The 27,727-nt window shown below is 39.4% G+C and overlaps 1 protein-coding gene across 1 annotated transcript in view; it reads left to right on the top strand.

Moving 5' to 3' along the window:
• The window catches only part of cdk15 (cyclin-dependent kinase 15), a 40,271-nt gene extending 13,874 nt beyond the window's left edge, over positions 1 to 26,397 (top strand). The window contains exons 3-14 of the mRNA XM_017702177.2: positions 4,440 to 4,577; positions 4,681 to 4,775; positions 7,907 to 7,986; positions 10,129 to 10,223; positions 10,441 to 10,503; positions 10,612 to 10,735; positions 11,440 to 11,560; positions 11,745 to 11,838; positions 12,436 to 12,499; positions 21,189 to 21,237; positions 21,462 to 21,604; positions 25,828 to 26,397. Coding sequence (XP_017557666.1) covers positions 4,440 to 4,577; positions 4,681 to 4,775; positions 7,907 to 7,986; positions 10,129 to 10,223; positions 10,441 to 10,503; positions 10,612 to 10,735; positions 11,440 to 11,560; positions 11,745 to 11,838; positions 12,436 to 12,499; positions 21,189 to 21,237; positions 21,462 to 21,604; positions 25,828 to 25,940 — 1,179 coding nt within the window. The 3' untranslated portion in view covers positions 25,941 to 26,397. The remainder of the gene's footprint in view (positions 1 to 4,439; positions 4,578 to 4,680; positions 4,776 to 7,906; positions 7,987 to 10,128; positions 10,224 to 10,440; positions 10,504 to 10,611; positions 10,736 to 11,439; positions 11,561 to 11,744; positions 11,839 to 12,435; positions 12,500 to 21,188; positions 21,238 to 21,461; positions 21,605 to 25,827) is intronic.
• Positions 26,398 to 27,727: the final 1,330 nt, after the last annotated feature.

Genomic DNA, 27,727 nt, shown 5'->3' with positions numbered 1-27,727 from the left:
TACCGGAGTCTTCAATAACCCCATCTGCAATCAGGCCTCCACAAAAAGTCCCTTTATAAAGTACATGCTCCAAATACTGGACTGATTTTATACTGACCGGCATCTGTCAGTGTCAGTCTGTGTGTCCTTTACATTCTCTACTGCATCCTCTTTCTCTGCCATTCTCTGCTTTCTCTCACTCCTCCTAGTCTCTACCCTGCTTGAATGGACATGCTTGTTCCTACTAGGAAAGAGAACATGGCTGTTTTTGTTTTACTCCTAAGGACGAAAGATGGTCATGAGACCAGGCTGCTGCGCACAACACACACACGCACACACACTCATGCTGGTCATATGAGCAACAGGGCCGACCCACAGCGAGAACAAGAGAGTAATGGAGGACTTGCTATGGAGGTTCCGGCTCTGGGGTTCTCTATGTGTGAGCAAATGCTGTTGGTGTTGTGGACAAGAGAAAGAGGTCAGGAATGGGCAGGAAAGCATGTCCGAGGCTAGGGATAGATGGAGAGAGGAAGATGAGGAAATGGAAATGGAAGAGAGGCCTACAAAAAGCTGGAGTGTGTCGTCCCTGCCAATCACAGAGGTAATGTGTAGCGAGAACGGGAGCTGTCAGTCATCAGTGAGTCATAACATCTCATTTAGATTAACTGGTCTGCCTTTTTGATTGTAAAATGGTAGGAATACATAACAGGCTGTACAGCACCGTAGGGAAATCATGTTCTTTTGGCTGGCGGAGGCATACAAAATGCAACGGTGGATAAATTATGCAAATACCATACTTGAGTGAAGATACCCTCGGTAAAATATTACGGAAGTGAAAATATGTGTGTTCTATTTGCATTTTTCCTTGAGTTAAAGTTCAAAGTACTTGCGGTCAAATGCACTTGAGTATCAACAGTAGGAATATTGCAGGATATGCTAACAGTCCAATATGTGTCGTCTTGTGTCTTCAGTCTGGAAAAGCAGTAACACTTCACTCCCCATCCTGCGATATTGTGTATTTGGTTTGAAAATTTCTTTAATTCTGGACACTTGTCAGACCTGCCCAGGCTAAGCTATAACAACACATATTGAGGTCTTTTCTGAAATTGTGATGACATAATGGGTCATGAAAACAGTCATAACAGTCATCTTTCCTATAGATTATGGTTTCATAATAGGGCATGAAAACAGTTATAACAGTCATCTTTCCTATAGATTATGATGTCATAATAGGGCATGAAAACAGTTATAACAGTCAGATTACATGCTGATTATGCTGTCTTGATAGAACATGAAAACAGTTATAACAGTCATATTTCCTATAGATTATGATGTCATAAGAGGGCTTGAAAACAGTTATAACAGTCAGATTACATGCTGATTATGCTGTCTTGATAGAACATGAAAACAGTCATAACAGTCATCTTTCCGATAGATTATGGTTTCATAATAGGGCATGAAAACAGTTATAACAGTCAGATTACATGCTGATTATGCTGTCATGATAGAACATGAAAACAGTCATAACAGTCATCTTTCCTATAGATTATGATGTCATAAGAGGGCTTGAAAGCAGTTATAACAGTCAGATTACTTGCTGATTATGCTGTCTTGATAGAACATGAAAACAGTCATAACAGTCATCTTTCCTATAGATTATGATGTCATAAGAGGGCATGAAAACAGTTATAACAGTCAGATTACATGCTGATTATGCTGTCTTGATAGAACATGAAAACAGTCATAACAGTCATCTTTCCTATAGATTATGATGTCATAAGAGGGCATGAAAACAGTTATAACAGCCAGATTACATGCTGATTATGCTGTCATGATAGAACATGAAAACAGTCATAACAGTCATCTTTCCTATAGATTATGATGTCATAAGAGGGCTTGAAAACAGTTATAACAGTCAGATTACATGCTGATTATGCTGTCATGAAAGAACATGAAAACAGTCATAACAGTCATCTTTCCTATAGATTATGATGTCATAAGAGGGCTTGAAAACAGTTATAACAGTCAGATTACATGCTGATTATGCTGTCTTGATAGAACATGAAAACAGTTATAACAGTCATCTTTCCTATAGATTATGGTTTCATAATAGGGCATGAAAACAGTTATAACAGTCAGATTACATGCTGATTATGCTGTCTTGATAGAACATGAAAACAGTTATAACAGTCATATTTCCTATAGATTATGATGTCACAAGAGGCCTTGAAAACAGTTATAACAGTCAGATTACATTCTGATTATGCTGTCTTGATAGAACATGAAAACAGTTATAACAGTCATATTTCCTATAGATTATGATGTCATAAGAGGGCTTGAAAACAGTTATAACAGTCAGATTACATGCTGATTATGCTGTCTTGATAGAACATGAAAACAGTTATAACAGTCATATTTCCTATAGATTATGATGTCATAAGAGGGCTTGAAAACAGTTATAACAGTCAGATTACATGCTGATTATGCTGTCTTGATAGAACATGAAAACAGTTATAACAGTCATATTTCCTATAGATTATGGTTTCAAAATTGGGCTTGAAAACAGTTATAACAGTCAGATTACATGCTGATCATGCTGTCTTGATAGAACATGAAAACAGTCATAACAGTCATCTTTCCTATAGATTATGATGTCATAAGAGGGCTTGAAAACAGTTATAACAGTCAGATTACATGCTGATTATGCTGTCATGATAGAACATGAAAACAGTCATAACAGTCATCTTTCCTATAGATTATGGTTTCATAATAGGGCATGAAAACAGTTATAACAGTCAGATTACATGCTGATTATGCTGTCTTGATAGAACATGAAAACAGTTATAACAGTCATATTTCCTATAGATTATGACGTCATAAGAGGGCTTGAAAACAGTTATAACAGTCAGATTACATGCTGATTATGCTGTCATGATAGAACATGAAAACAGTCATAACAGTCATCTTTCCTATAGATTATGATGTCATAAGAGGGCTTGAAAGCAGTTATAACAGTCAGATTACTTGCTGATTATGCTGTCTTGATAGAACATGAAAACAGTCATAACAGTCATCTTTCCTATAGATTATGATGCCATAAGAGGGCATGAAAACAGTTACAACAGTCAGATTACATGCTGATTATGCTGTCATGATAGAACATGAAAACAGTTATAACAGTCAGATTACATGCTGATTATGCTGTCATGAAAGAACATGAAAACAGTCATAACAGTCAGATTACATGCTGATTATGCTGTCTTGATAGAACATGAAAACAGTCATAACAGTCATCTTTCCTATAGATTATGATGTCATAAGAGGGCATGAAAACAGTTATAACAGTCAGATTACATGCTGATTATGCTGTCATGATAGAACATGAAAACAGTCATAACAGTCATCTTTCCTATAGATTATGATGTCATAAGAGGGCTTGAAAGCAGTTATAACAGTCAGATTACATGCTGATTATGCTGTCTTGATAGAACATGAAAACAGTCATAACAGTCATCTTTCCTATAGATTATGATGTCATAAGAGGGCTTGAAAACAGTTATAACAGTCAGATTACATGCTGATTATGCTGTCTTGATAGAACATGAAAACAGTTATAACAGTCATCTTTCCTATAGATTATGGTTTCATAATAGGGCAATAAAACAGTTATACAGTCAGATTACATGCTGATTATGCTGTCTTGATGGAACATGAAAACAGTTATAACAGTCATATTTCCTATAGAATATGATGTCATAATAGGGCATGAAAACAGTTATAACAGTCAGATTACATGCTGATTATGCTGTCATGATAGAACATGAAAACAGTCATAACAGTCATATTTCCTATAGATTAGAACTAAAACTGGCAGTTAACTAATGAGTTGGATCAGGTGTGTTAAGCAGGAAGATCTCCAAACTGTGTACACATCTGGGCCTCCATGGAAACAGTCATGACAGTCATCTTTCCTATATATTATGATGTCATAATAGGGCATGAAAACATTCAAAAGCCGTGTTTACTATTGATTAGGGTGTTATAATGGGACATCTTTCCTGTAGTTTATTATGTCCTAATAATGCATGGAAACAGTCCTTTTTGCTGTAGACTCCAGCTGCCTTTGGTCACCTGTACTTGTGTCCAGCACAGAAGGAACTTTGCTGTAAACGGGGCCTTTACTGTAAGAGTCACTGTAGATTGTCTGTAAAGGTTATATTTTAGCACTTGTGGATTTTCTTCTCTGTCTAGACACATCACTTACTCCATATCTCACTCTTTGTCAGGGCTTCTGTTTTTTTACTCTCCATGCCTCACTTTCTCTCAATTCCCTGTTGGAATTTATGCCTTTAGAATCACATGATCACACATCACATCCTAATCTTAAGCTGTCATATCTCTCACCATCCTTCTTCTCTCTCTCTCTTTCTCTCTCTTTCTCTCTCTCTCCCTCTCTGTAGCTGGGCGACGTGGATGGCGTTGAAACCCCTCAGCCGCACTGGTTCCACACACTGCAGGTGCGCAGGCTGCGAGTGCAGAGAGGACGCAGCAACAGCGACCCGCTGGGGGGCAAAAGCTTCCAGCAGGAGTTCCAGTGGGTGAGCACACACAAACACACACAGTCACAGACTCAGGCATTTTGAAGACACACAACCACATTATATCTAAACAGTAGTCACATATGCTGTATTGTGTTCACAGAACACAGGGCTGCAGTTTGGAACAGCCACTTCTTACCTGAACCTGGAGAAACTAGGAGAGGGCACCTACGCCACAGTGTACAAAGGAATAAGCAGGTTAGTACCTACACTCAAACACATATACGCAGACACATATGCATGCAAACGATACTGTGCAAAAGTCAGAGACCACCTTTCATTTGTTTGTAACAAATGGCCATTTAGTACAAGGTGTTTATCTTCTGTGTGGGGAAAACCTGAAAACATATGTTTGACAGAAATTACACAGAGGCCTCGAATAATCTGCTTCTCATGGACCAAGTAGTCCCAAACATGTGCTGTGACCCTGAGCTCTGGACTCTGAGGTGGTCAGTTCATTGTTTCTGGTTCATCAGCAGCTTCTTTGTTAGCTTTGCTAATGTTCTATTCTCTGTAACGGCGCTTTGACAGATTTGCATCTTTCGGGCTGAGAAATAGGATTTTTTTTTAGATCTGAAGCAAGAGTGAAGCTGGATTTTCTCCTTGACTTTTCATCTCGTAAAGATGAAAGTTTATCTGATGGTGGCAGTTTTGGTGGTCTGCCACGTCTCACACATGTTAGGAGCCCGATTTCTGGAACTGTTTTTTCACTTGTTGTCCTTTGACTTTTCTTTTCCTTATGCAAGTGGAGTGTCTGATATTTCATCTGCTCAGAAATATTTCCTGGAAAATGATGGAGTTGCCAGTTTGGCTGGAAATTATGGGGTATGACTTGTGCACCCCGGATAGGACGTCTAAACACTAGCACAGCAGGCTAATCTGCAGGCTAATCTAACCCACCAGTCTCTTACGAATTAAGCTGTTTTTATAAAGTCATTCCATTCTGAAAACTGACACACCGCAGCGCCAGTGTTAACACACCACATTTCAACATTCCCACTTGGCCTCACCATTTCCCCTCAACTGAATCTCCCGCAACACTGTCAGAGCCGTTTTATTACCTCATTAGCTTAAGTGAAATGTGTCTACACAGGTTGCAACAATATAACATATGAGGCAAGTCACAGTTCTAAACCAAACAAAGCAATTATTCACAGAATAAATCTACATTGTGTCCAAATGTATGAAAAAAGTTACACATTATAAATTTTGCATGGCTAGTTATATAGCTTGCTGCAACTAACCTACCCAAGCACAAGGGCACTTATCACTGTCCATAACTCCTCTTGTACTGTGAGCGGAGGTGTGAAGCTCTTAATGGTAAGCTGAAGCTGCCGAGGGCACAGTAAAAATGATTGAAAGTGGTCTGAAGTGTCATCGATCTGGGTTCGTGTAAACATACTGTGGCCTAGTCAGTAGCAGAATAGTGCTGTGGTTGCCCTCTGCTGGTTGAATGACACATTAATCAATCCAGCTTTCTCTCATACTGACAAAAAAATCATTTGCCCTCAACAGTGAGTGACATCCAGTGCTTACGGTACAGGCAGGGATGTTTTTGTTATAAGTGATATAAGCTCTCGCTTAGAGCCCATATATGGTCACTGTTGGAAGAAAACTTTTTTTGTGGTTTTTCAGGATTTGACATGATTTGAAAATACTTGCTGCTCTTTACATTGTGTGTAAATTTCATGATGAATGGACCAAAAGAAATGGCCCAAAATGACTTGGAAAAAAGTCTGGTTCCATTGACTTACATTAAAAGTAAAGTAGTTTTTTTCCTTTTCCTGTATATTTTCCTTTTCCTATATATATAAATATATATTCAGTACACATCTTTGTATCTACACTCTTTGTCCAATTTATAAGCTTCACTTACCTTATAGGTGCACTTCGTAGTTGCAGACTGTCTTCCTGCATACTTTGTTATGCCTCTTTCACCCTGTTCTGATGTTCAGGACCCCCACAGGACCACCACAGAGCAGGTATTAATTGGGTGGTGGAAGTGTGGCAGTGATGCTGATGTGGTGGTGATGTGTTAGTGTGCGTTGAGCAGGTACGAGTGGATCAGATACAGCAGGGCTGCTGGACTTTAAACACTGTGTCCACTCACTGCCCTCTCTATTAGACACATCTACTTTGTGGATGGTACTGCTGCGTCTGATCCACCCATATTAGCGCAATACACCTTAACTTGTCAGCATCACGTCAGTGTCACTGCAGTGCTGAGAATGACCCACCACCTAATGAGTACTTGCTTTGTGGTGGTCCTGTGGGGGTCCTGACCACTGAAGAACAGGGTGAAAGTGGGATAACAAACCATACAGAGAAACAGTCTACAATAGTAAAACTACATGGATAAATGGAGCTAATAAAATGGACAAAGAGTGAAGGAACAAATAACTGTACTGAATGAAGAGGCTTTTCGTTGTGAATATATATTGTGGTGACTGCCACTTGCTCCAGTTTGCAAAGGGGCTCTTTAAGGAAAGAGTGTCCTTATGCAATGTAAGCATAAATCATCAGCCAATTCTGTAAATAAGAACTCTGAAGCCATTTATTATCACATTTTTTCAGGGCTGAAATGTGTGGTACATTGACCAAACAGCAGCCAGTCTCAGTGCAGGCCAACGACACACTACCAATCCAAATGAATGCACTCATTTTACTGTTACGCTCGTGCTTTAAAGGAGAATTCAGATTTTTCCACAGTAGTGGTGATAAGAACCAGACATCTGAAGAGTTTAAAGCCTCTAAAAGCTACATCACAAAAAGCTATTACATGGATTTGTTTCCAATATGCTGACTCTTACCTTAGACACTGTTGTATGATACTTTTAATATACGATTTTGGCCTTTAAACTGATTTTTAGAAGCCATTCCTGGTGGAGACATTGTTTTTTTACTCACTACATGATTTACTACTATTTCACTGTTATCAACATCACATATAACAACTCAGATGACTCACAGAGGTTGACTCGTCCTTTTGAATATCAAATAAAATGGCTACATACATGTTGCAGAGATTGAGACCTCTGGTTCCTATCACCACCACTGTAAATAAAAATACAAGTCTGTAAGTTGCTTTACAATGAACCATTTCATATTAAACCACTCTGAATGACTGTTTCCATCTCAACTATTGGATTTTGCAGAAAGTTTGAGAAATCAGGTTTGATTTCCTTTTAAGTTTCATAAAAGCTTGATGTAGAGAGTGAACATTAGTGTACTCACATGAAAATTATAGGCCTCCACTAATACCGAACCTTCTTAATGGCTTAGTTTCTGTGGTTCAGCTCATTTGACGTATGTCTCTGCTTTGCTTGAAGGATAAACGGCCACTTGGTGGCACTAAAGGTGATCCGTATGAAGACTGAAGAGGGCATTCCTTTCACTGCTATCAGAGAGGGTAAGAGAAAGCAGGACCTGTTTATCAAGCCTCATCGGCTGCCTGTTTTCCATGTCATTGCTTTAAAAGAATAACTCACTGAAAATTTTTAGGTACACAAATCGTCCCTTACCCAGAGGTGGACGAAGTACACAAATCAAGTACTTGAGTTAAGGTAGAGACACCCAAGGTAAAATATTACTCCAGTAAAAGTAGAAGTCCTTACTCTAGACCTCAACTTGAGTAAAAGAAGGAAAGTATTTGCTTTCAAATGTACTTAAGTATAAAGTAAAAGTACTAAAAGAGTAATTCTGGCTCTGATGTCCTGTTATCATTTTTATAACCAGACTCGCTTTGTGAACTCATTTCAGGTGAAAGTCCTCCAGTGTCTCTCTTGGTAAACCAGTCTTTTAATAGAACGTTATTAATTAGTGACCGAGTGGCTCTGAAATCACTTTTACACACAAGCAAAGTTTCAGTTTAAGATTACTTTGTAAATTAGTTACAAGTTGAATAAAAACTGCCTTTAAACTCAGGATCACAAATAAGTTTTCCTTTACTATGTTGATGTGTAGGTCTCTGCTCATTAATATAAACTGAAAGTAATTTACTATAAATGAAAGTGTTTGTATGAGTTTGCATGTTTAAAAAAAAAAAAAAAACAATTAACCACATGAAGTTGTGACCTGGAACAATCAGTTTTAAAAACTGTTTTTTACTGAAATCTTGGTTAAGTCTCTCTCAGGATTAGTACAAAATCCTATAGTACCAATGCAGCATTACCAGTGTTATCCACCCTGAAGCTCTTTGTTGTTTTGGCCTAATTCATCACACACCGCCTCAAACTGTGTTGAGTTGAATGTGCATTTTAGCCTAAAACTTTAAGCTTAATATGCAGTTCTGTCGCACAGCATAGTGTCCTTCATCAGTGTTCTCTCATTACAATACCCAGCATGCACTGCGCAAAATCATCATACAATCAAATCCCTGTGGTATCAACAAATGACTGCTAGCCTAGCCACTGAACTATAGACTACAAATGTAACCGAGCTAGCGTTCATGCATTAAACTCTTACCTTAGTTGTCAAACAAATCGTGAAGAAAACAGCAGTTCTGTCTTTCTCCAGCACAAAATGGGTGGCAAGTTTTTAGCCTGTCAGTCAGAGAAAAGCGGTATCTAGGTAGCTAGCTGCCCCAAAAAAGCAGTGGAGCAACAATGTAGTTGGACCAGATTTGGACCACATTCAACAGTGTGTGGGCCAGATATGGGCTGAGGACCTAGCTGATTCTAGGCCAGAACAAATCTAAGGATTTGGCCCACATATTTTGCTAAGTGGTTAGCTTGTTATCTTTGTCATGTGACGTGCCATTGGTGTTGTTTTAACAATCTTTTCTTTTCATTGCAACGATGATCTAAAGACAGTGGCTGCAATTATACAGCTGTTATAATCTGTTCAGCTTCCTTGTAGTAACATTAGTTATCCGCCTTCCTTCCATATACACCAGCTAACAAGAGAAAAAAGCAGCTTCCTCCCAAAATGCAGCCCCAGAGCAGTTGTAGTTTGAAATGTTCCTCCCACCAGGATCCTTCATTAAAAAAGGGGGTTTCCAAATCTTTAAACTGGAAAGTCTCACTCTGGAAACTACTGCTGCAGTGCTGGAGGGGGCAAGTAGGCATGTTTACAACAGATACAGCTTATGGTTACATTTTCAGGTCATTGTACACCTTTCCGTGATCTCAGATATCAAAATATTGTTTATTTTGACACTGTCACATACTATGAAAAATCAACAAAGTATGGACAAAAAGACAAGTATCTAAAAACAGCAGTAGCGGCAATCCTGAACACATTTTATCTGTACTTCTGTCCATTTTTATGGATAACAGAATGTCATGCAGTGTCACAAACAAAGCCTAGACTTTGCCCATATAAAGCTGCATCGGGTGATTTGCTACATTTGGAGAAATTGAGTAAATTAGCTTTTTTCACAAGAGTAATGACCAATTAGCACACTTATTCTGAGGCGTTTGATATGACTGATGGAATATGGAGCCAATTAGAAATATGGACCAGCTAGGATTTTCCAAGTTGAATAATACTGATTTAGTGCATTTGTCTGCCACTCTGAATATAGATTGCACTTTGTGTTTTCTGCTCCCAGCCTCTCTGTTAAAAGGCCTGAAGCACGCTAATATTGTTCTGCTCCATGATATCATCCACACACGCGAGTCTCTTACCTTCGTCTTTGAGTATGTGGTAAGTACAGACCACCATCATCCCCATATTCTACCTCTGCAGGGCTCCAGCAACACATTTGTCACATCACAATTCTCATAGTATAAAATAATAATAATAATTACATATCAAATAATACTATTACAGTACTCAACATCTTAATGTGTCATACAAATAGTATAAATATGTAAATGTCTCTCTATCTCTCTCTCTCACTCTCTCTCTATTCCTCTGTCAGCAAACAGACTTGGCTCAGTATATGATACAGCACCCAGGAGGACTGCACTCGTACAATGTTCGAGTAAGACGATCTGCTTTTGCCTTCGGCTTCACGTGGCTTCAGTTCAAAGCAGAGGAAAGGAAATAATCTCTCACTCTCTGTCTCTCTCTCTCTCTATCTCTCCATCAGATCTTTATGTTCCAGCTGTTGCGAGGTCTATCATATATCCACAGTAGGAGGATCCTGCACCGGGACCTAAAGCCTCAGAACCTGCTCATCAGCTACTTAGGAGAGCTCAAACTGGCTGACTTTGGTGGGCATATATATATATATATATATATATATGTTAACATAATATATTTAATAATGTATTTTATGTATATTGCATATCGCTGTTGTCAGAACAAATCCATGTACCTTGTACAGGAAAAGGAAAAAACCTACTTTACTTTTAATGTAAGAAAATGAAAACAGACTTCTTTCCAAGTCATTTTGGGCCGTTTCTTTTGGTCCATTCGTCATGAAATTTACACACAGTGTAAAGGAGAATAGGCATTTTCAAAATGTGTCTAAAACTGAAAAACATATACAGTATAGTTATATTTTTCAGTTTTTGACTTAATTTGAAAATCCCTGTTGTTCTTTACATTGTGTGTAAATTTCATGATGAGTGGACCAAAAGAAACGGCTCAAAGTTACTTGGAAAAATTTCTGGTTCCATTGACTTACATTAAAAGTAATGTAAGTTTTTTCCTTCTCCTGTAAAGTTACCATGTTGGAGATACGAGGTTTTGTTCCAACAGCAGCGATACGCCCGTGTTTGGGCCTAACTAGTCAAAGGTCATTTTTTATTGATTTTCTCAGTGAAAATTTTACACAGCCTCTACAGAGTATGTAAGTGTCCATATGTAATGACAGTGTCACATATGTGCTATGTTATATGTTTCATATAATTACATTACACAGTTCTTCTCTTCAGCTCTTTCAAATGTCTTGTGGTGTCCTTTCTCTGAGCAGGACTGGCCCGGTCCAAATCCATCCCATGCCAAACATATTCAGCAGAAGTTGTGACGTTGTGGTACAGACCGCCTGATGTTTTGCTGGGCTCCACAGACTACTCAACAGCACTGGACATCTGGTGAGACAGAGTGCAGGCTTTTTAAAAGTACTTGTACTCTTGATGCTGATGCAGTACCTGTTTTTCTGTCTTTCACAACTCTTTTACACTGAAGTAAATTTGTCAATAACCAACACAACTCAAGTGTTTATTGACAATTTTGGCTAAACTTCTAGTCTTTTCTAGCAGTTGTTTTCTGTTGTAGGGGTGCTGGCTGCATTTTCATTGAGATGCTGCAGGGGGCGCCAGCGTTCCCTGGTGTGGCTGATGTCTTGGAGCAGTTGCTGAAGATTTGGACAGTAAGCGTGTATTCAGTGTGCATTACAACCATGTCTGCCAGTACGTTAGGATCTGGCAATATGGAGAAAAGTAACAGCAGTAAATAATACAACCTTTTCAGCACCTCAGATCACAGCATTAAAGCTGCTGGCAACTGTATGCCTGTGATACATAGTATCGAAAAATTGCCTAATGCATAAAATTCGAATAACCTAGATAATCAAAAACAGCAACTTTAAAGCACATCACAGTTATTATTCTTTCTACATTATTCCTTCTGTGCTCTCTGATTTCTTCTCATCATTTTGATTGCTGTTTATTTGCATTCCATTAAATATGAATGCTTTTGTTTGATGTTTTGTTTTCTATGCTTTATGCCATGTTTTTGCACTAAGGCCTTTAATTATGCAAAGTAAGTGTAATTATGAGTGTTATGTCTATTTAACCCCTTATATCATTCACACGCATCTATCCATCCATCAACTCTCTCTCTCTCTTTCTCGATATTATATATATATATATATATATATACACATATACACATCTGTTCATATTAGTACCCAGATTAGTGCAAGTGCATTCAGAAGCATGTCTTCCCACCCACTCTTCCCATCCAGGTTCTGGGGGTGCCCACAGAAGAAAGCTGGCCGGGTGTGAGTGAGCTGCCCAACTATAAACCAGGTGAGCTGACACATTGTTTTTCACTCTCAAGCCCTGCAGTGTTAGTAAGGGTTAATGATGAGCTCAATTTTATGCTTTACTGCCTTTTACCCATTAAATCCTCTGACTCAGCCATGCTTTAAATCCACTGTACACTGTAAGGAGGTGGTCGACCATTGACTCAGCTTGCCTATTAACATGTTTTCCATAAGGAACATTTACTGGTTCATATATTTGGAGATTAATGATCCCAGTGTGCACGTACACACATACATTCACACACACACACACACACACACACACACACACACACACACACACACACACACATATATATATATATATATATATATATATATATATATATATATATATATATATATATATATATATATATACATATATATATCTTAAAGAGGAACTCCACCAATTTTTCAGGATCTCCTGCATAATTCAGTGGTTGTAAAGCCAACAGAGTGGTTTTTAATGTGAAACGCACCAAGTCAGAACTGTTCACAGTGGTGGTGATAGGAACCAGATGTCTGAAAAATAAAGCTTCATCACAGAAAGTCTTTACATGAAATGGTTATGAAAAATGGTTATGGCTGCCTGATACCTGAGACATTGTTTATAATATTGAGAGAAACTACTATTTCACCATTATCAACATCATGTATCATAACTCATGTAGGGGCTCCCGTGTGGCACAACCATCTGAGCGTTGGCCCTGTCATCAGGAGATCGGGGGTTCGATCACTGGTGATGCTACAGCTGTCCGTAGCCGGGAGTCCAAGAGAGCACAATTGGCCTCGCTCTCTCTGGGTGGGTAGAATGGCCCCTCCTCTCCCCCCATTACTCAACGCGATGCTAGTCAGTGCAGGCGTCTGTTAGCTCACGTAACAGATCTGTCGGTTGGGGCTTTCCTCCGAGTGTGTTCGACTGTCCAGTGACGTCGTGTGAGCGGCAGTTCATGAAGATGCAGTGGTTGGTTTCACAAGTCTCGGAGGAAGCCTGTGCTAGCCTTCACCCTCCTAGCGTTGATGGCATCATGTGATTGGGGCAGTCCTAACTAGCGGGTGGAATTGGAGACGATTAAATTGGGAAGAAAATCGGGAAAAAAGAAAAAAAAACTCATGTAGGTTGACTAGTCATTTTGGATATTCAGTAAAATGACTATATACACGTTGCAGAGGTCATGACCTCTGGTTCCTATCACCACCACTGTTAAAAAGATCCACATTGGTAAGTTTCTCTACAGTGAACCATTTCACATCAAATTACTCTGACTGACATTGCCAGACTCAAAGATTCAATTATCCAGAAATTCAGAAAAACAACAGGGGGCTCCCCCTTGAAGTTGTGCACCAGTCAGTACATTTATTACATCCACATGCAGAAAAAATGAATAAAAATCTGATAAATAATCAAACAAAGAAGTTGCTGGTACTTTCTTACCAAGCCCAGATCTCAACATCACTGAATATCTTTGCTTACTTGGATCATGAAAATCAGAAAGTGCAACCAACTTGTAAGACTGAACTTCCCTAGAAACATCCCTACAGATCTCTTTATACAACTGAAAGTGAGTCTACTGAAAGGAATGGAAGCTGTAATGAAAGAAAGAGTGGACACACTAAATACTGAAAAACATATTATATTTAGTTGCTGAGGTTTGGTTTAAATATATGGTTTCTGCTTTTCTTCCCGAAGCTTAAAAATACATAACTTGCACGTTGACTGGAAATCAACGTGACATGTAAGCTTGTGTGCGGAGAAGTCTGTGTGAGGGGGTGTATGCTATGTTTGAGGGGATCTTGGCCAGCTGTGGCTTCTCATTAAACATATATGAAGTGTGCAAATATATATAATGTCTACCATAGCAGCAAATTCACAGAGTGGTGCCTGTACGTGTGACTGTGTGTGTCTGAGCACTGCAGGTTAGCGCTGAGCTAACACGTTACATGCTGACTTCACACCCTTGAGTCAGACACAAACACACACCTTCACACACTGGAAACAGGAAAGTGTGTGGGGTGGGGGTTCGAAAGGTTTCCCAAGAACAGCCGTGAATCCGCCACGCAGAACCGGCATGCAGGGCCAGTTGATAAGAAACAGCATTACAATGGATTATGACTGTAGTGCATGTTAAAAACATGAGCACAGTTAAAACTATTAGAAATGCACCAAACCGCTCTTACTGCTATGCCAGATATGCTGTAAGTCTGATTAAGTAACTTAAGAAGTAACACACTATTAATGTAATTGAGATACTGAACACTGCATGTTAAAATAACTAATTTCTTTCTGTTAACGTATCTTATTTTAACGCAGTGCATGTTCCCAAGAGGAAAGTGGCCCACTGGCAAAGTGTTAGACCAAATGCCACTTTTTCCACCATTTCTTTCATTCATTCTCCTTTAGCGAATAATAATTAGTGAATAATTTGGTGACACTTTATTTTGAGTGGTCCTTTTTCGATGAAAACTATAGATAAACATACCTAGATGCTGCAATGGGTCCAGTGAGGCACGTAATTGGCTCTGCCATCTCGGGGAGGTCAACATCACTGCTGCACTACCAGTACAGAGCGGCAGTTTAAGAAAGATACTGTCCAAAATTACACTGTTTCAAGAATATTGCACTCAGAAAGTGGGATAGGGTTATATAACAGAGAGAACACAGTGATCCACGCTCATATCTGTGTGATGCGTATTGTTTATGTGATGTTTCTAGATATGGCCGTGTGGTTGGTGATGCTCAGAGAACCTGTTGATGTGATTGTTTTTCCTCTGGGTTTATATTAAACTTATTTCATGTAATAGTCTATTCAGGTGAACTTAGTAGTTATTTATTTACAGTGATGGTTAAAGCTTTGTAGTGGTGAGTTATGGCATTCATTAATCCAGGTAGATATTCGTAATAGGCTAACGTTAGCACCTTCTTACACGACCCTGAAGTCAGCTTCTTATTATTGTTGTGGTTAAAGTTAGGATTAGGATTACGTTTTGGGTTGAGGTTAAGGTTAGGGTTAGGATTAGGGTATTAAGTCTACCTATTAAGTATAACCTATCAACAATACATCTACTTCATGTAAGTAATGTATCAACAGAACATCTTCAAGATATTTACTTCAGTGTATTCAGATGGTTCACTACTGATACCTCTCTGATATGTTGTTGATGTGTTACTGACCATCTATGAAGAGTTTATTAGTCATCTACAAAGGACCACTTCAAATAAAATATAGGCAATAATTTTATCAGCGGTATAGGAGATAATACAAAGGCCTAGCCATTCACTTTCTTCTCTCAGTTGTTTGTATTATTTGTTTAAATACAATATTTGTGTTTTTTCCCAAATTTGAATTATGTGCATTTATAATCTGTTGGAGGCAAGTTAGACCTTGTATGTAGAACATTAATCTGGGTGGTCTAAGGGTGGACCAGCAGCGGCATGCAGTCAGCGGGGTGCCGACCTCATCAAACCAGCGGAACCGAGATATACTTCCTATCTGGGTTTCTGCAGCTCATAAATTCTCACTGTTTTAATTGAACCTTTTCAGTTTGTCAAACCTCTAATCTCAGTTTGCTTAAACTTTTTATTATCTAACTACATAACTGTTTTTGGTGAACTAATATTGACCATGTTGCCAAATGCAGATGGGTTAATCCTCAGTATGAATGTGGTCACTGTGGTTTCCCGCCAGCATTCGATCACACTCAGCAGCAGGGAGAATACTAACTCATCCTTTTAGCCGCAAAAACAAGGCCAGGTGGCTAAGCGAAACATGAAAAGAGTACGCCTGAGGGCAGGTAGCCAGGATGGAAGTAAAACAAGGGGAAAGAAACATCTAGTATGCAAATAGATGGAGTCAGGAGCCAATGAGGAAGAAAGAAGTTGTACCCAGCGATATTGTGTTACCCAAACAAACATACCACTGTATTACGTTTAATCAACATAGCTTACTTAATTTCACTCACTTCATGTTTGTTGTGTAGCAGTAATGAGAGTTAAATTATTAAAACCAACAGCTGTGCAGTTTCATTTAAGCTGATTCAACTCAAAATGCCATTTGAGCATATAAAACATTTGAGAATACAAAAGACGTTTAAGTTTGCTTCTTTAGTTTTGAAGTAGAGCTATGAGGCCAAAGTAGCCAACAGTTAATGGAAGCTGAACTGCATTCAGCATTGAGCAGAGACAGATAATGCATATGTTTCAACTTCAATAGTTTACCAAAAAGTTAATCTACCGAGTTTGGTGTCCTAATTTTGCTTCTTTGAGGCTATCGTTGCTAACAGACACTGGAAATCAATAATCACCCAAAACTGCATCCAGGACTAAATTCAAGTTGTACAGATATGTCAATGTGGTTTACAACATAGTATGATTCACTATGAATTATAAAAACATAAAAAGATGCATTTGTAAGTAGCTAACAGAAGGGGCAGCCATTTAGGATAACCAGAATCACTTCTTTCCTAAACACAGTTTGGTATCATTACACACAAGATGACCAAAGATGGAGCTGAGGGAATTCACAACACAGGCACACCATATGGTGACATAATTGTAGATGCCAAGTAAGTGTACTCAGAAAATCAATATAATGTCTCATTACAAATTGTACAACTGCATATGTTTAAACCTGAATATACACTTGAAGAACTGTGTCAGTTGGATGCTGGACCCACCAGCATGAAGCTGAAGTTGGCTCCTTATTCCAATTTTCCATTCTTCCTAAGTCACCAAAATGTAACTGCTGCCCTGTTTAAGATGCGCTCCAGCCTCTTACAGTTTGAAGGTAGAGTAGTGCGGGAAAGCAGGATTATACAGAGGCTATTGTAGCTCCAATAGCAACATGGGAATTCTGCAGCTCATAGCTTTAGTCCTGTAGTCAAAGGATTCTGCAGGTTCTTAGTGGAAATACACTATATTGCCAAAAGTATTCACTCACCCATCCAAATCATTGACTTCAGGTTTTCCAATCACTTCCATGGCTACAAGTGCATAAAACCAAGCACCAAGGCCTGCAGACTGCTTCTACAGACATTAGTGAAAGAATGGGTTCTCAGGAGCTCAGTGAACTCCAGCGTGGTACTGTGATAGGATGCCACCTATGTAACAAGTCCAGTTGTGAAATTTCCTCACTACTAAATATTTCACAGTCAACTGTCAGTGGATTATAACAAAGTGGAAGTGATTGGGAATGACAGCAACTCAGCCATGAAGTGGTCGGCCACGTAAAATGACAGAGCGGGGTTAGCGGATTCTGAGGCGCATAGGGCACAGAGGTCACCAACTTTCTGCAGAGTCAATCACTACAGACCTCCAAACTTCATGTGGCCTTCAGATCAGCTCAAGAACAGCATAGCGAGCTTCATGGAATGGGTTTCCATGGCCGAGCAGCTGCATCCAAGCCTTACATCACCAAGCGCAATGCAAAGTGTCGAATGCAGTGGTGTAAAGCACCGCCACTGGACCATATAGCAGTGGAGACGTGTTCTCTGGAGTGACGATCACGTTTCTGTCATCTGGCAGTCCGGTGGATGAGTCTGGGTTTGGCGGTTGCCAGGAGAACGGTACTTGTCTGACTGCATTGGGGGAATTGTAGGGGGGATTGTAGTGTGGGGTTGATTATCAGGAGTTGGGCTCGGCCGCTTAGTTCCAGTGAAAGGATTTCTTAATCCTTCAGCACCAAGAGATTTTGGACAAATTCACACTCCCAACTTTGTGGGAACACTTTGGTAATGGCCCCTTCCTGTTCCAACATGACTGCACACCTGTTCACAAAGCAAGGGCCATAAAGACATGGATGAGCAAGTTTGTTGTGGAACAACTTGACTGGCCTGCACAGAGTCCTGACCTCAACCTGATAGAACACCTTTGGGATGAATTAGAGCGGAGACTGCGTTGCAGGCCTTCTCGTCCAACATCAGTGTCGGACCTCACAAATGGACTCCTGGAAGAATGGTCAAAATTCCCATAAACACACTCCTAAACCTTGTGGAAAGCCTTCCCGGAAGAGTTAAGGTTGTTATAGCTGCAAAGGGTGGGCCAACATCATATTAAACCCTATGGATTGAGAATGGATTAAGAATTAAAAACTCAAGTTCATATGTGTGAAGGTAGACGACTGAATACTTTTGGCAATATAGTGTATGCTTACAGTTTTTAAACTGCCAAGCAAAGAATTACTTTTTGTTTTCTCAACATTTGTTATGTTAAGCTAATGTTTTCTAGGTAAATTCATTTTCTATGTTAATTACTTTTTTATCTATCGTATTTAGCCAAACTCAGGGTACGATTTCCAAGCTGCCAACTCACTAAAAGGTAAGTGTTGGGTATAACAAATTGACGCTGTCTAATATTTGATCCACTTGTGGCTGAATCTTAAATGTCTTCTTAATCCCTACATAGAGCACTGTAAGTCCTGAAATAACAGCTTCTACACGCAGATAATACATTATATATCTAATAGAAAGCCATTTGTATTCAACCATAGACTGCATGACTTTTCCTTCACTATTTGGGGTATAGAAGACATAGTTTTATGATTTATGTACTGCACTGTATCGGGAGTAGGGAGCCATTTGAGCCTGAGCTTGTGTTTTGATTTTGTTTGTGTTCTTGTTTGTCATAATTCTTATATTGTCTGATATTGTTATACCTTTAGTGTGCAATATTTTCATTGTATTTTATTAGAGAGAACAGATAAAGAACTTGGTAATGATGTAAAATAACTGTTTGTTTTCTGTGATCCTAATGTAAGCTAAATGAATACAATGCTTCTAATGAATGAACAAATGAAGCTTCGCAATAGCCATTTGTACTGTACAATAGGCTTTTGTAAGGTACATTAGATGTATTTGGTTCATACAAGGTGTTTACTGTGCAAATATATCTGTAAGGAACTGCAGGGTCTAGTGACTACAGAACTAAATCAGGCCTCATGCAGCTCTGTTTCTAAACTAAAGAAGCAAAACTTGACCACCAAACATGTATTAGCTGACTGACTGCATTTGGGGCAATTGTAACATCATGGAATTTATAAAGGTGGGTGATGGAAAACATGTAGAATTTGATCAAAATCATGACATCACAGACTATGGCTATGTTCATGGTTTCATGAGGCCCCTGGGCACTAATATCTCTTGAGCCCCCCATCCCACACACAGACCGACACAAAAAAGAATGGCAAAAGATTGAAAGAAAAAATTGTAATGTAGCCAAATTATTGTTTGGAAAATTTGTTTTGGGTGCCTTTAATTGTTTTAAATATGGTGGCAGGGTTTGGGCTGATGGGACATTTATTTAGTCATTACATATTTAAGGGTTATTTGTTCATCTAATGTTTGCATCTACAGTAGATTGTCCCCAATCTTGCACTTTGAGTCCTCTGGCAGTCAGGCTCCTGGGCAGTTGTCTTGCAGGCCTGGTCAGTGATGCATCTACCTGGCTATGAAACCTCTGCCCTTTTTAATAGGGTAACACTATGTCACACAGTGTCATAAATCACATGCACAAGTTTGTCTATTGTATATATTTATGTGTTTTTCAATTTTGTTGGTCTTGGCTAATTCCCACTCTTTAGCTATAATGCTACAAAGCTGAGAGGGTGAGAGTTAGCATGTACTTACATTTGAGTCATGTGAAGCACCACCACATGTTTTCCACTAATGCAACATCATTGGACAGCTCAACATGCTTGGAGGAGAACACTAACTGCCAAGTCTGTCACATCATTAAACAGATGCCCATGTTGACTAGCATTACACTGAGTAATGGTGGAGAGGGAGTGCCATCCTACCCATTCAGAGAGAGTAAGGCCAATTATGCTCTATTGGATGTGGCTTGGGCAGGGAGCAAACTCGCAGGGCCAGCGCTTAGACAATTGGCCCATAAGCAAGTCTGTTTGAATATTACTTAAAGTAACATAGCAGTTATTACACTCAAATAATCAGAAGACAAGTTTCACCTGAGTTCTCTTTGAATACTTTTCAACACTCTTGCACTCATCAGATTCATTCGCTGATACAAAATATTGTTCTGTATGTTGTGTGCAATTACACATTTCCACCAGAGAGGTCACCAAACCACCAAAACTTCTAATACAGCTTTAAAGTTTTTGTTGTCTGTCAATACAACTGAACTTGAAATTCAGTACTGTTGCCTGACACTAGTACTGATATACTGGTTTAAATGATATATTGTCCAGCATCTAGGTTCAGTATTCTGTTGTACCCCTACTGAAAACACCAATCCATGTATTTTGGTATTACAGTGCTGTATGGAGTATATGGCTCTCTTTCTCTCTCTCTCTCCGTCTCCCTCCCTCTCTGACTGTCTGAGTCAGGTTTAGGCCCAACGCCAGTCTCTCAACCACAACCAGGTGTGCTAGGAGGTGAATACAGCCTCACACAGACAAAGTAGCTTTCAGAGACAGAAAGAGAGAGACAGAGAGAGGCTGGGTGGCCATCCACTCAGCGCTAAGAGGAAAGAGAGAGGCTGGGCAGAGAATGTGTCCATGAGATGGCCAAGCTTGTGTGGGTTCCAGGGTGTGCGAGGTCATGCTAGGCTTGGATAGAGAGAGACAGAGAGAAAGAGAGTGAAAGAGAGAGAGAGTGTTTTAATAGAAGACGCTCAAGGCGGAGGCCGTCGGTTTCAGCTTTCTCTGAAGACTGAGAGGCTGTTTTGTGTGTTCCTGCAGAATGGTTCCTGCCCTGCAAAGCCCAGCAATTCAGAGATGTCTGGAAAAGGTAATATCAGTTCAACTGAACATAAGTACGTGTGAGTGTGTGTGCGCGTGTATATGTGTGTGTGTGTGTCTGTGCTCGTTCCAAGATTGAACAGAGGGGTCTTTGTGTAGTTGAACCCCCACCACCTCCCCCCAAGCCCAACAGCAACTTCCCTCATATGAAAGCCTGACCCATACCTTGGCCTCTGTATGTGTATGTGTGTGTCTGTGCGTGCTTTGGCTCAGATTCGCTCAGTTGCCCTATAAGACGGAAGACTTGGCTCAGCAGATGTTGATGATGGTCCCCAAAGACAGGATCTCGGCCCAGGATGCGCTGCAGCACCCCTACTTCAACACCCTCCCGCCCCCAGTGATGCAGCTGCGGGACAGTGAGTAGAGCTTTAATCAGGCCTGGAAATTTGGCTTGAACCTGAATACGGCCTAAGATTTTTTCTGCCTGAGCTTGACGCGACACATACCGTGCTTTGAGTTCAAACCTGAGTCCATATAAATTCTGTCCAAACCTGAGCCAACTAGGGTTGCCTCACCTGACACCCTGTAAAGTTCCTGGGCATTCAATCAGTAGCTTGATTTTTATGTTAAATACAGTGGAGGGCTATCTGTGCTACAGAACTTTCTCTAGTCTGAACAATTCAAACCCATTCTTTGTATCCAAATAGTTCAACTGCATAAAAAGAAGCAATTTAAATTTCAACTTAACCATTTGAAAATGCTTGAATTCTGGTACATTTTATGTCTGGGAAGGTAATTTGCAACCAGAAACCTAGACTGGGGCTTGGTAGCCCAAATATTAAGAGCCATGTTGTTCTTTCAACAAGAATCAATCTGCTTTAGGAACCACAACATTTTATGTGCATTTACTGATATAACGTTTCAGCATATTTGCTGTAAATATGTCTCAGTATGTACTAATGTCCTAGTATGGACTAAAAAATCTAATATAAATGAAAACGCAGGCTTACTTTGCTCTGCTTTAAGCTTTAGCTCAGCTATAGCTGCTTTCCTCACATCACTGGCAAGAAACTTTCTTGAAAAGTCTCTTGTAAAATGTCTCTCAACGTCCGACTTTTAACGATGCTGAAGTCAGCTTCTCATTTGCCAGCTTCTTGTTCTAAGTTTTCCACCTTAAATCATTTATTGTCAAAACTGTGTTGGAATGATCAGCAGAGCTTTATTTTACCGATAATAAAATATCTGATTTTACTGTGGAGCCACGTGTTGCTGACCCCTGACCTAGACAGTCCAGGGAAATCCTGGACAGTTGACCTAACACAAACCACAATTTCATGTTTAAAAATGATTTGAGTATGACTGAGTTCTGTCCCAAACCAGTCCATCATCACCCAAAGTGCCTTAAAAAAACTTGACAGGATGGACCACGACTGTATAATAATAGCCATCATTAGATCTCAGACCAGTAATAGATCAGCAAACAACCACATTTACACAGTTTACCCCTTACTCCAAAATGTAATCGATAAGAAAAAACAGAATTTTGCCCTGAAGTTACACAATTGAAGTAGCTAACAAGTAATGGAAGCTAATGTCCTACCTATTAGCATTGCGTCACACCTAAATACGGATCAATCTCGATTCTTTATGTTCATTTCTGCACACAGAACACATTACTTAAAAAAACATATCACTAGAAAGTACTTTCCTGAATCAGTTCTCTGTTTATCTCCCATTTTCTCCTGAGGGAGGGCCTTGTGGACCTTTGAGAGGGTGACCGGATTAAAAAAATGCCAGCATGCCAGATAAAAAAAACAACTTAAGGCAGTGAAAGTAGTAAAGGATGAAGTAAGGATTAAAACTAAAGCAGGGCCAAATGCAGGGTATATTTGTTTTCGTTAAAACGGGAGGCAGACTGTGAGAACCCGAACGTGAAATTTGTAACCCATCCCCGGCACATATTTGAGAAACGACATTCGATCTGAAGTGAGTAGTCCTGTCGGGTTCAGACAGTTATTTCAAGCTCGAACAGCGAGTCTTCCCTGTAGCACAGCCTGCCTTAAAGGAGCAGATCAGCAAACAACCAAAACGTAATCTGTCAGAAAAAAACACACTCGGTGTCTGAAGTTTGCTTCTTTAGTTTTAGACTGAAGTGCCAACATTTTATCTAGAAATCTCCAGAATTTTATTACAGTGATGTATACAGTCATTGGAAGTGGTTTAAAGAGAAACGGAATGTAGAGAAACTTATTACCTCACGTCTCTTTACAGTGGTGGTGATAGGAACCAGGTGTCTTGGTCTGTACAACACAAACCCATTTTATTCCGTTTTAAAAATATCCAGTGAACACTCTGCATGTACATCTCCACCATAAGTAGATTGTAAAAAATAAGTTTTAGGCCAAAACCTTGAAAGTCTCAAAGCATCAGGCAACATATCCATATCAATTACTGTAAACTGGCCTATGCCAGCTTTTTGAGTGGCAGAGCCTCATGGGTCTCTCTTGGTTCCTCTTCCAGTGAGGGGAACTGAACCCCAATCTTCAGCATGTACACTCTTAAAAACATGGTTCTTCAGAGGTTCTTTAGTAAAGAAAAGAGTTTCATATAGATTCTTTTCTTTATAGACACTGAATGATTACAACGTTCTTTCCGCCATTAAATGGTTCTTCAGACTGATGCAGAGTGTGCTATAGATGGTTCCATAGAACCTTTTTTAAAAGGGTTCTTTATAGCACCAAAAGGGTTCTTCTATTGTTACAATGTCAAGCTTGTAGTAAAAGAAGAACCCCTTTTGGTGCTATACACACAAAAAAAAGCCCAAAAGTTAAAATTTATGTATTTTAATTACGTCAGTTTTCCACTCAATTTAAATGCATAAATCCAATGTAAAAAAAAAAAGTATTGTAATTTATGTTTGTCCATCATGTTCAATAAACCTGACTTAATTAAATAATGATTCAATTAGAAGTAGGATTGTAGGATTTATGCAATTTTTACATAACATTTATGTTCCTAAAGAGTTAATAGTACCTTCTGTATTCACAGCACAATCACTCAGACTGTCTAAATGTACTGAATGATAATAGGTCTTACATTAATAAGCATTTACTGTAGTCCAAACTGAGTCTCATTACTAAACACATGTAAACTTTAAAGTCTAATCTGAAAGAAATAAACACCACTTTATAGATTTCAGCTCAAATTCCCTGCTTTAGCATCTCTGTTCACTCCAGCTGAGCGACTAATTAAGGCCGATGTTTATGCGCTCAGCTTTCCTGCTGAGGTGCGGCTCTCATGCTGACCATCACGCCAGTTAGCAGCTCAGCTATCAGTCACTTCATGCCACGCTAATCTGCCCAGGTCACCTGCAGTTACAAACCACGACCTGCTGATCTGAATATTGATGGAGTTCATCTTTATACACTGTGATTCACAATAAATCCCTGCCGCTGTTTATTTAATCCACCTTTTATACCCGTTACCATGACAGCACACCTAGCAGGGATGCTAGCTAGCTGGTTCGTTGGTGTTGTCTAGAGTATCTCTCAAAATAAGCAAAATGAAACATTAATTTATGGTCAGAAACATTAAAAAACACAAATGAAGTTAATGCGCATCATGATTTCACTGCAGTTGCACTGAATAACAAAGGATGGCGGGAGATTGTAAAAAGAAAGAGCCGTTTCATGTCCACCATGCCAGCTGAAGCAGTCTCCTGGCTGATGATGCGTTTCCTGTCACTACAGCACATGTGCTCGGCCTCCTAATAAGGTTTAGTGGAAAAATCTAACAGATCTTCTACAATTCACTTAAATCTGTGTGGGATTTATTCAAATTGGGTGGCTTCTAATGAACAGAAATAAGTAAAGTATATTTTCATGTTTTTAAAATAAGTTTTATGTGAAATATTTGCTTAATGTTTATGATGGCCATAAATCATTTCTTTGAGTGTAGAACTCTTCTGAAAAAGGTGCTATATAGAACCACGTACAACACAGTCTTCATCAATCTGAAGAACCATTTCATGCAAAGAATGATGCATGAGTTCATGGTTCTATATAGGATCATTTTTCTTACTAAAAAACTCTTAAAGAACCAACTTTCTAAGAGCATAGGTCCATGGCTTTAACCATTAACTAGTAAAAGTGAGTTAATGTACGTTTAAGAGATCCATGTTGCCTTGAAAGACTTCAAGATCTGCTTCAGTTTGTGAAAAACTTTGTTTAGCAAGTCATTAGGACACCTTAGTGCCCGTTCTGAACCCCTCCAAATGACTTGGAGATCATGAAAGCTGAATCGTGAACAGTGATAATTAGTTGAGTGTAGCCTCCATTGCTGGTTAGCTACATTAAGCCTCAGAGCTCTACTGTAAACTCTGGACACCACATGACTACATTTTGGAGCGAGAGAAGAAATCATGGTGCAGATCCTGACTTCTCGCTGAACTGCTCTGTTCAGAGAGTTACACAAGGGCTTCAGCGTCCAGGGTTATCCTATCCTGTCGCGGAGATCAAAGAAAAGGAAATCTCACTTAGCATCCGCATCATCTTGTGAAATCAGTGTGTGTGCCTGGCTTTGTTTCTTCATGTCTTCTTCTGTCATGACTTCTCTCTCGCTCTCTCTCTATCTCTCCCAGCTGTATCAATTTTTAAGGTGCCTGGTGTTAGGTTGGAGACGGAAGCGAGAGACATCTTCAGTCCCAACAGGCGAATGAAATCCTCTCTTGTTCCCCTGGGCAAGTGCTGGTGAGAAGCTTCCGCTGCCCCACTTCGACCACACGCAACTTTGTAGGACAGAAAAAAATCAAATGATACTTTATACAGCATGGAAGTCTGTTGAATTTACATGTTGTATTATCATGGAGCCCCATTACCAGGAACCATGACTGTTACTCTTTAAAGGAAATGTCCAGTTTGTATTTTTTTTTCTTCCAAACTGCGTGTGGTCAGTTTTTTGATGGCCTGTGAATGGACGAGTCAGTTTAGAGAAAGGGGGCAAATTTGGAGGGATGTCATTACAACCTGTGTTGTTGAAACCCACCAATGACTTCATGCAAATTGCACTTATTGATTTCTATACTTTTGGTACAGTATTTAACCCACTGAGTTCTTATGAATGTTCATCTGGACGTCCTGCACTGAAAAAGAGATGCATTGAATTTACAGATGTGTACATCGTTTCCACATTAATAAACATGCCAACACAGTTTTGTCTTCATGATTACTTTTGGTAATAATTAAGATGATGTAAAGTCTTTTTAAGAATGTGAAAGTGATGCACACATGTGGAAAGCTTAGTGCTTTACTTAGTTTCAGTGTGTGAGCCTGACAGATGAGAGTCTGAGAGAGAGAGAAAGATAAAGAAACGCCTTCACATAAGAGGGAATGTTACGGCAAGTTGTCGGGTCATGGACATATGTGAGCCAGAGCTGGAGTTGTTCCCAGATACTTCCACTGAGAGAGATGGAGAATGAGAGAGAGAGAGAGAGAGAGAGAGAGAGAGAAAGGGAGAGAGAGAGAGATGGAGAGAGAGAAAGAGGGAGAGAGAGAGAAAGATAGAAAGAGAGAAAGTGAGAGAGAGAGATGGAGAGCGAGGGAGAGAGAGATGGGGAGAGAGGGGGGGAGACAGAGAGAGAGAGAGATGGAGAGACAGAGGGGGCGGGGGGACTGTACTCTCCTAGAAGTTCTTCCATTCTCTAGTTAGTAGTAAGTCAAAGTGACTGGACTTGTGGACTTACACCAAGTTCAGCTGTCTTGATGATTCAGTGACCTGGATGACCTTCAAAGTTCCTCCTTTATTCTTCCCAGTCTTTTTAAGAGATGTGCCAATTTTTTAAATGTCTTCAAACCCTCCTCACATCTGCACCGCAAAAAATGGCATCTTGTCAAATAAAAGGATCTTAAATCTAATATTTCTCCTGTAGAGATTATTGTAAGTGCTTATTGCAAGATTATTTCACTTATTTTGATTAAGTGACCCTTATTAGTCCCACAACGGGGAAATTTCACCTTCACAATCTAACCCATCCGTGCAGCTTTTTTGTTATCTACTTATTTCTAACTTATTTGCTTGTTTTAAATGATTTTATTGGGTAAGGGTATATCACTATATTTGGCAGATCATTTTGCTTCTGCCAATATAGTGAGACAGTTTTTCTTAAACAAAACAACTTAAAACAGGTGAAACTGTTAAGAAACAGGTTAGATAATCTTATAAGTGCTCAACCATCTCAAAATCAGAAATAACACAGAGATCGACTAGAATTAAGATAATTTAATTTGACAAGAGGCTATTTTATGCAGTGTGATCAGTACCTCAGTTGATGTGTTGCTGTAGTATTTTTGCACGCCGTTCGGCCTGTATGCTGAAACACTGAGTGAATCCTATAATCGTACTATAGCACAGTGTTTTTATGAGCGCTTATGCCAAGAACATTTTAATCGGCTACACTGGAAAGGATTTCCACAATATAAAATACAGATTTTTACAGCAGTATTTAAGTAGAAGAAAATAATGTTGCTAAAACAAGTCGTGCT

The sequence above is a fragment of the Pygocentrus nattereri genome, chromosome 30 (assembly GCF_015220715.1).
Source record: "Pygocentrus nattereri isolate fPygNat1 chromosome 30, fPygNat1.pri, whole genome shotgun sequence".
Taxonomy (NCBI): Eukaryota; Metazoa; Chordata; class Actinopteri; order Characiformes; family Serrasalmidae; genus Pygocentrus; species Pygocentrus nattereri.
The sequence above is the reverse complement of the archived record's forward strand: the minus strand, read 5'-3'. Positions and strand labels throughout refer to the sequence as shown.